At 37.2% G+C, this 15077-nt stretch overlaps 1 protein-coding gene and 1 pseudogene across 1 annotated transcript in view; both read right to left on the bottom strand.

Moving 5' to 3' along the window:
- LOC111346636 (uncharacterized) overlaps window positions 1–5221 on the bottom strand; it is an 84593-nt gene extending 79372 nt beyond the window's left edge. The window contains exon 1 of the mRNA XM_088751161.1: window positions 4247–5221. Coding sequence (XP_088607287.1) covers window positions 4247–4319 — 73 coding nt within the window. The 5' untranslated portion in view covers window positions 4320–5221. The remainder of the gene's footprint in view (window positions 1–4246) is intronic.
- A 4252-nt stretch (window positions 5222–9473) lies between these two features.
- Window positions 9474–12611, bottom strand: LOC148739433 (uncharacterized; annotated as a pseudogene).
- Between the last annotated feature and the right edge of the window lie 2466 nt (window positions 12612–15077).

The raw sequence follows: 15077 nt of genomic DNA, 5'->3' as shown, positions 1-15077 counted from the left end.
CCTCTTATATTCATCAAAGAATTTTTTTTTTCATCTAATTACTTTTTGCGGGACACCTGAAACACATAGTTTCACAGTTGTTAAAAATGATACCGAAAATTGAAAAAGTGTAACTTTGACGAGCCCAAATTCCAAAGAAAATTTGTCTTCAGAAAACTAAATACTTGCCATTAATGTTCAAAGATAAAAGAGGCAAGAAGTTTCAATTATGAACTTTCAACTTGCGTACATTTTTTCAAATCACATTTTCCTCGCCTAAACGAAAATAGCTTTGGGGCTAAAAATATCTAATTTCTAAACGCGATACGAGTTATGGCCGTAACAAGGATTATTTGAGCACTGTTGATTTACTTATTTTTTTTCTTAAAATCTTTCAGAATTTTTAACTCAAAGCTACACATTCTCGTCATAAATTCTAGCAAATCAAAGGCTCTGTGAGCCAACTTGTGAATTGGAAAACCATACAATGTCGTCAATGGAAAGTGATGTTTGATTTCCACACTAGGATATGAATCGTTCTAAGAAGTGTTGGACTGGTAAATGAACGTTTTGAGGAATATGATGTAAAATTAATTTAGGCGTCAAAGACAGAAAATATGGTCTGGGTAGGAGTTAGTATAAGACAATCACTGTTCCAGATTTAACTGTAAAGGTTTGTGGAAAGAAAGTTCAAAATGGCGCTGTTTTGTTTATCGATAAACTATCGTTGCAATATCAAGCTTGGTATTTACTTGCGATGTAAGTAAGGGTTATCGGCCTTCAGCTCGTGGTTATGTGATTTATTTCCCTCGTGCGTTGCCCGAGGGAAACGCACGAGGGGAATAAATCACATAACCACGAGCTGAAGGCCGATAAATGGCATTTTTTACATGTGCGAGGATTCCTCAAGCGATGCAAAAATACACTGAAGAAAAATGGCTCTATTGTTCATGTTTGTTTTGTTTTTTAACACTCCATGCTGGCATTAGTGGGATTCACAGGTTTCTCGGCTTTTTCATTATATGTTAGTTTTTTAAAGTCGCATTTCGAATTAGTTGGTCGTCTCGTTCGTAGTGAATGCTGGGAACAGGCTAGCAATGTTGAGCGATTCAGAGTCAGAACTGTTTGTTACTCAAAGCAGTTTTAGTGGCGGCACCTCAATTGAGGTTTCGGAAAACAACTTCGAATCTTTATTTGCGGGTGCAGACAACGAGAAAGCAGTTGACAATTTTAAATTACGCACCGAGAATCTTTTGACCGACCGATTCCCCCCGAAAAGAACAAAGGAATTCAAGTTTATGTAAAACTAAGCATGGGGATAAACATACAAAAGCTTATACGCTGGATGGGACGCTCGGACATAAGAATAAGCATGTATGCATAAGATTATCACATGCTTTCGTTCTTTTTATGCTTATGCTGTCTAGTGAGTCATTTTGTAGATGGCCTTGTGGCACTGCCACAAACATAGTAACCTTCCCTGTTACGAAGGAGAGGTTGGATCAAATCCGCAGCGCGAAAGTAAATTCAGTTCGTTTTGCTTAACTGCGCATAACCGCCCGAACCGCGCGATTTGTTCGCGCGAGAACGCTTCCCTCCTACCTCCCCTACTAAGCAAAATTTTGTCTCCAAACTTACTCCATAGTTTGGAGATCAATAAACAAATCAGAATCCGTCGTTTGCGCATATATTTTCATGGCCTTAGGGGTACTAGAGGGTCATTATTCTGTGTGTTCATACTAAAATGATCAAATTTGAAAATATGGCGTCTGCCCGGCCGACCTTCAAAATTTTCCAGTGGGAATTTTCGTTCCTTTGCCATCGAGTTAGACCTTGGGGAACTGAGAATATAAAGTAGCAATGCTGTAGAATACTCTCCTTGGAAAATAATGGATTTCAAGGTCTTAAAGGTGACTGAATAAGCTCTCGAGTCAACGACAGCACGATTCTCTAAAGCGATGCGAATTGTGGACGTAGACTGAAAACCGAACTTTCGGACTTCAAGCAGGGCCTAGCGACAATTTGACGATTCCATGGCCCGATAAATATTATGTTCGAGAAACAACGCGTTCATAAAGTATAGTTTGATAGAAGATTTTGCCTTAATTCACAGTTTTTCAGAATTTTCAACAGAACGCTACGCAATTTTCTGGCCGTGAAGTCAAGTAATCAACGATCTAATCAGATAAAATTTACTGCGTGGGCTTTGTACTTGAGAGAAATTCGTACGTTTTTTGCTTATAATCAGCAAATGAAGAACTGTTTTGAATAAAAATGTCTTCCCGAAATATTTCTTGGTCATTTTCGTCGTGCTTCCAATTGACAGATTCCATGAAACTTGAGATCTCTCCACTCACGCACAAATTCGCATATTCCTTTTAAAATATAAACCGCGTGCCTATTTGGCACACCTACGAAACTATTTAGCAATGTTTACCTTTCATCTTCATTTTTTAGTTAAAACTTAATACGTAACTATCACTTTATTTCCTTTCTTTGGTTTTTTTTTTCTTTTTCGAACACAATAATCATTTTCCTGTACATATACATTCAAAGCATTGACGCCACCAAAGAAATATACGCTGCATGAGACATAAGTGTATATTGAGAGATTTGGCAAAACTTTAATTCACGGATGAAAAACGTATAGTTTTAAACTCTTTCAAGATTATCATTGGCTTCTTTTTCACCCCACCACTATTCTTAGCAACAAAGATTGCCATTTCATTTGTCTATTACTCGCCAAATGCTTTCAAATGCACTTAAAAGCCTAAATTCGAAAAACGTTGACAGGAATTGACCAATCGAGCGAGCTACCGACTGCCATTCTTTACATCATATCTACAACTCGCTCTTGCGCATGCGCGCAATTCACGAGGTAAAAATTATTTAAGCATGCTGATTGTACTACGCGGGCGTCGTAAACGAGAGAAATTTGTTAGTTTTCCGCTTCCAAGAATAAGATTTAGCGCTCCTTGGGAAAAGCTTTGGTCTTGAAATATCTCATGACCTCAGCTCAACCAACTCTCATGCCCCCCTTGTGCTCTGCAGACTTCCTGCAGCGTGCATACGTTTCACGATACGCACGCGCCAAGCACGAACAAATTCTTGATTTTACATTCTGATTTTTATATTGTTTTTCTTCTTTTTGTTTTTCTCATTATCGATATAAATTAAACTTGTTTGAGATAAAACGTGTCCGTAGAAAATTAATATTCAAAAACCCTTAGAAACCGCCATTGAACTTTAAAATCGTCCTGTCTCTTCATTGTGCGTCGATTTTAATTGAATTGCGAGAATGTTCCAAGAAAGAGTTGTTAAATATAACTACATTCAATATGTTCATGTTTAGACATCCATGTCATCTATCTCTTAGCCACCCGTCAAGTGAGAAGTTTTAAATTTCCCACTCATTCGCAGCCAGTATTCCTTTTGCATTATTGGAAACATAATTGCTCTGTCTGCATTTCAACAACTTTCTCTACGTTTTTATTAGCTTTGAAAAAACCCACTCATCGGGCTCCCAAAAATTGCGTAATACATAACACAGAAAGGGTGCTATGAAGAAAACAGTCTTCCTCGAATGCCGAGTTCCAAAAATTACTAGAAAGTCGTTTTGGTATATGTTTAACACCTGTCGGCAACATGTTTCCGATGTCAACTAAATATTACACCAGCGAATAATCACAGATCCAAAGAGAGATTCTTATTCCACAGCAGCATGTAAAAACAACAAAAAAGGGAAGGAAATTTTTCGAATTTAGAAAAAAATTTTTCCAACTAGTTAAGATATCAATTTTTATTTCCCTAAGTGCGAGGCTAACGTTAGGCTCTTACTTTAGTTCGTGCAAGCACCAGACAAACAAAAGAAATTTGCGAAAATATAGTCATTAATTTTAAGTAACCTTGATAGAACTTTATGGATTCAAATAAGTGTCTGAAAAGAATTCGAGGCTATAAGCTGTAAAATAGATGACCAATTAAGTAATTGCGGATATTGTTCAGTTATAACTAAAAAACTTTGCAAACACACTTTCATATGTTGTGAAAAAGGATCTAAAATAATTTTGAATGAACAAAAGATACCAGCGTACTAAAATGGACGACGAGTTTCACTAGCCATTTTGTTAGTGAGGCCTCTATGCACGAGACTTTCAGTCTTTAAAAATTTGCGTTTCCTTTTTGTTTTTGGTATTATGCTTAGCTGGAAAATGAAGAGCAGAAAAATAAAGGTTTCTTATCAACAAATGCAAGCTTCAATACATACCATCTGGGCAGGACTGAAATTGTCTGAGGGGAAGCACCACAGAGACAAGGAACAAGTGGAGAAAAACTCTCATGTCCGCACAAAACCAGCCAAAAAGGAATACTTTGGATGTTTTGGAGCTATTGAGCACACCAAGTAGTTTATAACAGCAATTTGTTGACTAAGATGTAACTCCAATTTAAGGCTACACTTCCTAGAAACGTGTTCGCCAATCACATTTGGCCGTGATATGTGAAAGATGTTTTATCGCCCGTCACGGAGACGCTGTTCTGAAACAGTTAATTTGGTTAGTTTTCTCCTCAGGCAGTTATTTCCATCGTTCGCCCTCTATCCTTAAGGACTCTTCTTGTACCTGTTTCAGTGATTAGAAGTAGCATCAAACCAGAAAAGAAATTATTAGTTAAACTCTGCGAAAAGGAAGCAAGCACATAAGAAATCTTATTTATTATTATTTTTTTAAGATTCAAATTGATATCTCTGTGGCATTTTGACCAAAGTTCTTAAGAAATTTAGAACACAATTTTAGAGATCATGGCTTCAATGAGGTAAACTCTTTTGTCAAGTGTCGTTCTCACTGAGAGTTTTTGTTTCAGCCCGACTTGCACCTGCATTTTAAGTATTCTTTCCTCTAATTTAGTGAGTTTTTGATATGCAAATTAAGTCCAAAAAAAGGTTCTCCTCTTATTTTGATCGCTGTCCACACGGGCGGTCTGGCCAGAAATCAGTTTTAGCTTGTGGCGACACAAAAACAGGAGAATTGGAGAACAACCAAACTATGAAAGCTGAATGTTCCACCAAACACTTTTCATGGGCAAAGAAAAAAGAGAACCTTCTTTCGACGGGAAGTCGAGACGGCCCCCCCTAAGAGAGAAAAGCATACCTTGCCAAACCGATACATGCAAACTGAACTGTAAAATACCCTAACTGGTATGTTCCGCATCTTTTCTTGAAAACTGGTCTATATGATAATATCTGCCACAAAAATTCAACTTGTTTGGGACAAAACTCTTAGATATGAAATGAATGGCTTTGAAAAGACCTTTGAAACCGCTATAGATCTTCCTTTCGCTTCATTGTGCATTGACAATTATTGAATTATGAAACTCAGGACATGGAGGGTTGTTTTATGTCACTACGTGATGATGGTAAACATCTTTTTTGAACTCGTGGTCATCCCATCAGATGAGCAGAGTCTTCGCTTATCTACGGTTAAAACTTGTTTACTTCATTTTGTTTTTGTTTTTGTGTTATTACTTAGTCTATATTCCCACAATTTTCTAAATGTCTTTATTTAGCAATAATTTCCATTAAATCCTCTACAATACAAATGTCTTTAATTTAGCTAGAACTTGTTTTTCTCATTATCGATATAAATTAAACTTGTTTGAGATAAAACGTTTCCATAGAAAATTAATATTCAAAAAGCTTTAGAAACCGCCATTGAACTTTAAAATCATCCTGTCCCTTCATTGTGCGTCGATTTTAATTGAATTGCGAGAATGTTCCAAGAAAGAGTTTTTAAATATAACTAAATTCAGTATGTTCATGTTTAGACATTCATGTCATCTATCTTTTAGCCACCCGTCAAGTGAGAAGTTTTGATGTTCCCACTCATTCGCAGCCAGTATTCCTTTTGCATTATTGGAAACATAATTGCTCTGTCTGCATTTCAACAACTTTCTCTACGTTTTTATTAGCTTTGAAAAAACCCACTCATCGGGCTCCCAAAAATTGCGTAATACATAACACAGAAAGGGTGCTATGAAGAAAACAGTCTTCCTCGAATGCCGAGTTCCAAAAATTACTAGAAAGTCGTTTTGGTATATATTTAACACCTGTCGGTAACATGTTTCCGATGTCAACTAAATATTACACCAGCGAATAATCACGTATCCAAAGAGAGATTCTTATTCCACAGCAGCATGTAAAAACAACAAAAAAGGGAAGGAAATCTCTCGAATTTAGAAAAAAAATTTTTCCAACTAGTTAAGATATCAATTTTTATTTCCCTAAGTGCGAGGCTAACGTTAGGCTCTTACTTTAGTTCGTGCAAGCACCAGACAAACAAAAGGAACTTGCGAATATATATTAATTAATTTTGAGTGACCTCGATAGAACTTTATGGATTCAAATGAGTGTCTGAAAAGAATTCGAGGCTCTAAGCTGTTAAATAGATGACCAATTAAGTAATTGCGGATATTGTTCAGTTATAACTAAAAAACTTTGCAAACACACTTTCACATATTGTGAAAAAGGATCTAAAATAATTTTGAATGAACAAAAGATACCAGCGTATTAAAATGGACGACGAGTTTCACTAGCCATTTTGTTAGTGAGGCCTCTATGCACGAGACTTTCAGTCCTCGAAAATTTGCGTTTCCTTTTTGTTTTTGGTATATTGCTTAGCTGGAAAATGAAGAACAGAAACATAAAGGTTTCTTATCAACAAATGCAAGCTTTAATACATACTATCTGGGCAGGACTGAAATTGTCTGAGGGGAAGCACCACAGAGACAAGGAACAAGTGGAGAAAAACTCTCATGTCCGCACAAAACCAGCTAAAAAGAAATACTTTCGATGTTTTGGAGCTATCAAGCACACCAAGTAGTTTATAACAGCAGTTTGTTGACTAAGATGTAACTCCAATTTAAGGCTACACTTCCTAGAAACGTGTTCGCCAATCACATTTGGCCGTGATATGTGAAAGATGTTTTATCAGAACTCAGGACATGGAGGGTTGTTTTATGTCACTACGTGATGATGGTAAACATCTTTTTTGAACTCGTGGTCATCCCATCAGACGAGCAGAGTCTTCGCTTATCTACGGTTAAAACTTGTTTACTTCATTTTGTTTTTGTTTTTGTGTTATTACTTAGTCTATATTCCCACAATTTTCTAAATGTCTTTATTTAGCAATAATTTCCATTAAATCCTCTACAATACAAATGTCTTTAATTTAGCTAGAACTTGTTAGCTGATCTGTTAGGTTGCCAAGCAACTGTAAAAATGGCAGCCTCAAGCCCATATGAAGACAATTTTCGAAAGAGTAGACTATTTTTTGAGAGCTGATAATTTAATACATTTTTTGCCGGACGATGCTTCCTTCACCTTTTAAGTTTGCACCGTTAAACATTGCTTATGTTTTTCCATTCAAATCTTCTACGTCTTGAGTCTTACTTCACCCTAGTTTGCAGCTGATAAACTTTCTTAAACAGATCGTTAATGAATCAGTCTTGCGATAGACATAAAACAAAACATATGATTTCACTGCAGTAAACACTTTTTTTTTTAGTTTTAAACGAAAATATAACAGTTGTAATAAATAGAACTTCGACAAGCCTACAGACCTAATCGAGTGCTGTTGCTCAGGAGCCCTCAAAACAGAAGTTCATCTTTAATTATTTTTTTAGAAAAAATAATGTAGCGATAAAGTCCCGACTTTTTCATATTAATTTTTAATATAAAATTTTCCACACTGATTCTTAAAGTTGCTTTACATAACAATATTTCCCATCCTTATTATTCAAGCCAGGGAAACAAATATAAACTGGGGCGTGCCCTGTTCTTTTCTCCTGCCCTTGTGGTACCCTTTTAGACATATTTTTGTGTTGTATGTTGGCGAACCTCAATAAACTAAACCAAACTAAACCTTGTTAAAGATGAAACGTCTACACATCGAGTAAACCATGGGAAGTCCTTTGATTAAATTCGAGGTCTTCTCTTGGCTTCTCTGGATATGGGCGATAATCGAAATAGGAAAAAATTAGTGTGTGTTTCCATAGTAATCGTATAGCATGTACATCGTTTATTGGCGGCCAGTATCACAGTTATTCCAGGTTAAACACAAGAGAGCCTCGATTGTTTAAGCATGTGTTTCTCAGCGTATCAATAATAGTTTGCATATTTTTTATTATACTTTATTACACGACTCGGGCATTCAGAGGGCCAATAACTAAAGTCAACCAATCAAAATGCTCTATTGCCGGTCAATATTCTCTCAGTATTGGGCCGGGTACTGTCCCGAATGGTCCCGAATGATACCGCACTTGTGTCCCTTTCAACTTCAGTCGCATAATAGATCTCTTATCAACCAAGCTTGCTCGGGACCGTACCGGAAGAATATCGGCCCCCTGTCTTTTTTGTACGGACCTCGCTGCGCTCGGTCCGTACTGTCAAGACCTCGGGCCGATATTCTCCAAGTACGGCCCTCGCGCTTGGCTAATAAGATATATGTAACAAATGAAAACGAAGAACCACAAGCATCTAGAATTACAGGTGAAAGACGTCCTTGAAGGACGAGCGCGTCATGTACCAAAACAAATTATAACATAGCGCGCGTGCTTGCCCCAACTAAGTCCTATTGAGCCGCTATGAACAAAATCTTTATTTACGCACGCCTGTGCGTAATAAGATGACGTGAGCTTTTTTTTACCTGGGTGCAGATCGCTAGAGTTGCCTTCCTGTTTAGCTCCAATGCAGTTTTCCTTCTCTTTAAACTATGGAAGAAACTAGCGAAAAACTGCCAAATTTTTCTATCGACATTGACCTTTTAGGTCCTTTAAGGTCCTGATCCAACAAGCAGCAAAAACAAAGCCGACAAAAACTTGCAAGTTGCACATTTCGCAAATTTGTCGGATCGTTGAGTTTTAAAACATTTTATAGTGACACGACTTCATTTAGCTTTGACTTTCTCCATTTTTCCCGTTAACTTTTAGCTTTTCCTTCAAAGTTATCGATTAACTGGATCAATTGCGCTCGCTCAAACAAAAGTATAAAATGTGGCGTGTTTCTGGCCAGCCAATAGGGACGTTTCTTTACTTTTTTTATGCGTTGTGAAAGTTTTGCACTCTATCACAATAAAAAAAAGCTTCTTCGCACAAACCTTGTTGTCGCTCTGTTTTAAGAGAATTTCGTCATGCTTTTAGCTGTGCGCATATCGAGTTATGGATGCACGCATGCTAAGCATGAACAAATTCTTAATTATAACATAACCAAAGTAAAGCGCGCGCTCTGATTGGTCAATTCAAAGTCCACCATTTGCCCATGGGTGTACGCTGCTGACGTGAGCAAATGAAAAGACTAATCTCCGCACGCGCTTGTTTTTTCTGGTCATGTAAGATTTGTTAAATAAAAGAAAACTCTTTTGGTACGATGTATTAATGTATCAAACGCCACAAAGTACACTATTGAGTTATGGATGCACTGGGAGGTTTTCTAAGTACTCAAGAAGGTAGAGTCGCTTTCGGCTATCGTCTCGCGCGATTCTTGCACCTCTTTCGTACCTATCAACCTCCCGCGTGCACCATAATTCAACAGTGTACGCTAAGGTGTTTACCATTCACTACGCTATCTCTTGTGTTGTCAAGAATTTTCTCTCTCTGAGCCCCCTGTTGAATTTCTGCCGTAAGCCTTTGCCTTTTTCCTTTTGGTAGCCACACATGCTAGATGTCCCTCGTGTGGCCATGATGAGCCTTGGGTATGGCAGATCTCCACTTTTACTTTGCTATCGGTTAGTTTAGATACACTAAATGTGCAAGTATAGTTCCTCTCTATCCTACAGGTTCCTGTTCAAACTAAAATACAGAGTATTTCATTATTAACACTAAATGCAAGTTTAGTACAATAAAGTAAAGATACATTATTGATAGAAAAAGACAGACAGATGGCGGAAAGATACGCAGAAAGAGAGGTAAATAAATATCTCCTGTAGCATTGATAAATGAAAATGATGTTTATGACAGGTAATTTTTAGGTTTCTCTTAGTTTTGAAACAGGCATTTTGAGATGACATGCGTACAAAGTAGGAATTTCTTTCGTTGACCTGAACTATTACCTTAAGGCTTTCCTCTTCTCTTTCCAGTCGTGCGCGCGTGGCCTGTAACTCCCACAATGGTTGCACTAGAAATAATCAATACTAAGCCCACTGTTTTTTTTTTGGTCTCTTGGAACCTGTATCAGGTGCAGTTACGAGAGCCCTTAGTGTTGGTGCAGTTGGCTTTCATATCACAAACATGGATTCCATTGCTGCACTCATCTATATCTGGAAGCAGTAGGAATGTCAACGTAACCTTTTGGATACAAAAATAAAGTGAATGACCAGGAATTAAGTTAAGCAACCCGGTTTTTTTGTTTGTTTTGTTTTGTCTTGTTTTTTGTTTCTCAAAATCTCCATTGCCTTCGTGCGAAACGATTTGAGTATTGTACTTCGAGACGACTGTAGGTTTTCATTTTACCTGAGCATGAGTGTCCATCTCCAGTAAATCCATCTTCGCAGGTGCAACTATAAGACCCAACAGTATTGGAGCAATTTGCAATTTCGTTACAGAGGTTATTGCTGCCTTTGCATTCATCGACATCAAATTAGAGAGTTGTCGAAAGAAAACATTACACGGAGAAAGCATTCAAACAAAAAGGAAGGTTTAAGGTCCTGGAACCAAACTTTGTATAAACTGATTCTGCTCTTAGTTTACTGACCAAGTTCAAATCAGAATAACAATGCATCAGTTATTAAAATGTTTCATTTAAAAGTCAGGAACAAAACCTAAGAGTCCCTGACGGCTCCTTAAACTTAAACGGGTCATGAGTGATATATTTTCTAATTCTCTAGTAACGCGGCTGAATAGCGCGGCATTATAGTCAACGCGTCATGTTGGAAAATTCTGGTCATGATTTGATTGCAATGAGACTAACTTCACTTGTACAGTTTTGTCCATTTCCAGCATATCCAGGTTGAAATTTACATACGTAGTTCTTACCCACTAGTAATCATCTAGTCTGCCCTCTACCAGTTGAGATTTTTCACCACTAATACAATGATTTGTGTCATTAAGATTTTTTATCACGCAATGTTTGTTTAATATACATGTGTTATTGTCGGCATTGTCTTCAGGCCTACACCCGTCGCTATTTTCTTTAAGGCATGCTGGTAAAACAAGTCTTGCTAAGATGACAGTACTTTTCTTTCTAATATGAGGGGTTTAAAACAAGGAAGGAATCTAGTACCCGTACAGTTGCGTCCATTTCCTGTAAATCCGTGGTGACAAGTACAAGTATACAATCTGTTGTTCGTATTTTTCAGCACAAAGATTTTTTTTAAATCTATCAACACAACAACTTTGAAACAAGCCAGACGCACATCACGGAAACTTTACGAAAACATACATGGGTAATGCTGTATAATGATATGGGACGATATACCAAAAAAAAAACAATGCTAAGGCAGTTATTCGGAAGGCATCCACTAGATCATCCTCAAAATTACCTGAGCATGAGTGTCCATCGCCAGTGTATCCCACTTTACATGTGCAAATGTAAGAACCATACGTGTTCGTACAGTCTGCATTCACGTCGCAGCCGCTGATGTTAAATTTACATTCATCAATATCTACAGTTTAGTAAGAGAAGAAGTGACTAAGTTAGAGTAATAAAGGCTGATAGTTTCGAAAGAAACTGTTTGGGGCTGCGTCGTAGAGTAACTTACGAGAGGCATCCACCATAGAACTGGTCCAAACCAAATATTACGATAGTGATATTAATGATAGTACATGAATAATTTATAATACTTTCATGATACTGATAACTATTCATTAAAATACAATAACTCAAACAAAACTTATAGGACCTACCTTCGTTAACCATAACATAGTAAATCAGTACTGCCTTCGCTTTCCTAGTTGGATCCAGCCAATACTTTCTGTCCATGGTGTATTTACCTTTACTTGCTTATATTTCTTGACAAGTCAGCGCCGGTAATTCAGGGATAGAACCTAAGGGAGCTGCAGTAAAGGCAGATATTTTAGTTTTTTTATATTATAAGTTCTTTCAGGTGAGAAGGAACCGGATCGGCCCAGGATAGAGAATAATTCAAGGAATACAAACCAAACATAGAGATAAACTTTTGATTTCATACCTTTGCCGTTCAGTCGCTGAATGTAAAACCATCCAGGGGTTGAAAGAAAATTCCCTGGTCTCGCCTCCCTGGTGCGGCTATTTAGTTCACACATTTGGTATTTTCGATTGTAGTTATAGCTTTGGCACGTGATCTCATGTCCACATTTGACATTGCAGAGGCGAGGAGCCGCCACTGACCATCTTTTGAAGACAGAGCGCTTGAGAGCCATTCCTTGTATGTTTACTTCTGTCCTACATTGATCATTAGCTGTGACAAACTCCATCACAGAAGCGAGAGGGGCGAGTCTTAAATGGCGGAAAATCCACCAAATACTTCCTTTCTTGAGCTAAATCTGAAAATATTGAGTATAAGACCACATGAATACATTGTAAGTGCTTGCGCTGAAGCAAAATAATCTTTTTTTCACTCAAAGAAGAAATGATTGTGTGCCAGATGAAGACGTACAACAGTCATATTACTTCCACATTAAATTGTTGCCTAAAATTAACAAATGGTAAACACCACAGCGTACACTATTGAGTTATGGATGCACGCGGGAGGTTGCTAAGCACGAAAGAAGCGTAAGAGTCGCTCAAGGCGATAGCCGAGAGCGACTCTAGCTTCTTGAGTGCTTAGCAAACCTCCCAAGTGCATCCATAACTCAATAGTGTACGCTGTGGTGTTTACCATTTGTTTTATAAAATAACATTGATGCACTGTAGCTAAAGAGTTCCTTTTATTTAACAAATCTTACGCGACCAGAAAAAACAAGCGCGCGCGGAAAAATAGTCTTTGCATTTGCTCACGTCAGCAGCGTACACCCATCTGCAAATGGGGGACGCTAAATTGACCAATCAGAGCGCGCGCTTTACTTTGGTTATGTTATAAAAATTTTTAAAAAACACTCCATACTTTAAATTGTGAGAACAGAACGAAATTACTCGTAATTTGCTATATTTGAATGTTTTAGTTTTGAAGGATCTTCAAGTTCAGCTTTTGTGGAATGATAAATTTGATATGCTTAAAGCATTTTGATCTAGTAGCCCTGTATTGCGTCCTCGTAATCAATCTAACTTTCCCCAGCCAATGCCTATGCAATCAAAATGTATCGTATCAAGGGCTATCAGAATCCAATACAAAAAAAATTTGGTGGTAGCCACGCAATATTACGAGATAACTGGCTTTGAAATGTGAGAAAAGTGCTGACTTTGCATTTTATAGAAAGTGAAGGAAAATAAAATCTCCCCGTCAATTCCATTTGAATTCGATATTTTTAGAAACAAAATGAATAATACACGTAGAAAATCTTTAAAATAACTAGCAAATACAATACTCAGAACAAGGTCCTGTAAGTTTTTATAATCAAAATGACTGCATTGAAGCCATTTTTAACCCTTATCACTACTACTAACACAACCAAAAATACTGGCAAAACAGTCTCTGCACAGGATGAAAGTGAACTGCGTGTTTATTGATTTTTTCCTTTTATTCGGTGTCATTAAAATAGGAATCACTGCGCGTTTTTTTTTTCTTTAAATCATTTCGTTATTTTTTAAAATTCTCATCGCACTTTGTTCAAGCTAGCCTACTCCCCTCCTCCTCTCCCCCATTGTAAGTAAACACATTGACGTCCGCGTGGCGCGCATGTCTCGCGTAAAGTAATTTCTTGAAAATTAATTTCTCCTCAGAATAACAACACACTGTCAAGCAAAGGTGATGACAGGGCAGAAAATTTAAATGAATGGGGCATTACTTGCTTTATTACCAAATTCTCCAGATAGGAAAAAAATTTGCATTGTATGGTGAGCAGAAAGGGCAATACTCGAATTTTTGAAAGTGGTAAACATGGATTAAAAGAAAACTGCTAACCTCCAAAATTAGTTAGTTGATTCACAAATTGTACCAGTATTACAATACTTTTTATTTAACTGAAAGTACCTGATATAATCCTTTTAAGCCGTTTGTTCTCACAATTGACTTAACTGCATCAGTAAGTCCTTTGTAAGCTAGTAACTTTCCACTTCCATCATTAACTAAGAAAAATTTATTTAAAAAATGTTTCATTGCATACAGTCACATACATGTACACTACAAACACATTCTTGCAGTAAATACTCTTGAGAAAGACTGTTCCTGGTATTTGTAATTGATGTTTTGACAACCTTAATGGAAGTTGACTCCGCATGCTAACTTCAATTAAAGTCTGCGACACACTGGGCCATTTAAAACGAAAATCACCGAGTATGCTTGGTATGGCAATCGTGATATTTGCAGATCACTGTGATTGGCGTATAAAATCACCAGGTGTGTCTCCGCATTTCGAACATGCTAATATCAGTGATTCAATAAGCCAATCACAGCTATGAAATTTGTTGCGATCCCCAAATAAAATTGCCACATGCATCATCAGCATAAGATTGTGGAAATAACAGTCACCCCAACCAACTTACCAACACGTGGACAATAAGATTTTACAAGCTAAAACATTTTGCAGAAAAGCCAATCACCTCACATTTACAATAATTATAGGCATGAGGCTGACTTTTATCCACAAGTTTCCATTAGGACCAGTATCTGCACAAGGAGACTAAACTAGAATTTCCCTGACAACATCAAAGGACACATTTTTTTTTTCATGACAAATTTTTGTCTCCTCTGTTGCATCTACACTAAAAATGTTGAAGCTGCTTAAACTATCAAATTTGGTTAACAGCCAAAAATAAGACCGATACCATATTTCACTTTATTACATTCATTTTGAAATCACTGGTGGTCCCTGTAATCTGATTGGCTCTAATTGGTGCGATTTATTCCCAAATCGCACCATTTTTTGCTCTAAATCGCATCTTTTTTTCCAGCCAATGAGGAATTTTTGATAATAAAAATTAACGGTAAAAAACTACGACGTTTCGAAGTCTGCATGACCTCATTATCAAGTAA

Source organism: Stylophora pistillata, chromosome 2, assembly GCF_964205215.1.
Source record: "Stylophora pistillata chromosome 2, jaStyPist1.2, whole genome shotgun sequence".
NCBI lineage: Eukaryota > Metazoa > Cnidaria > Anthozoa > Scleractinia > Pocilloporidae > Stylophora > Stylophora pistillata.
Note: the sequence above shows the minus strand (reverse complement) of the source record. Positions and strands in the feature narration are given on the sequence as shown.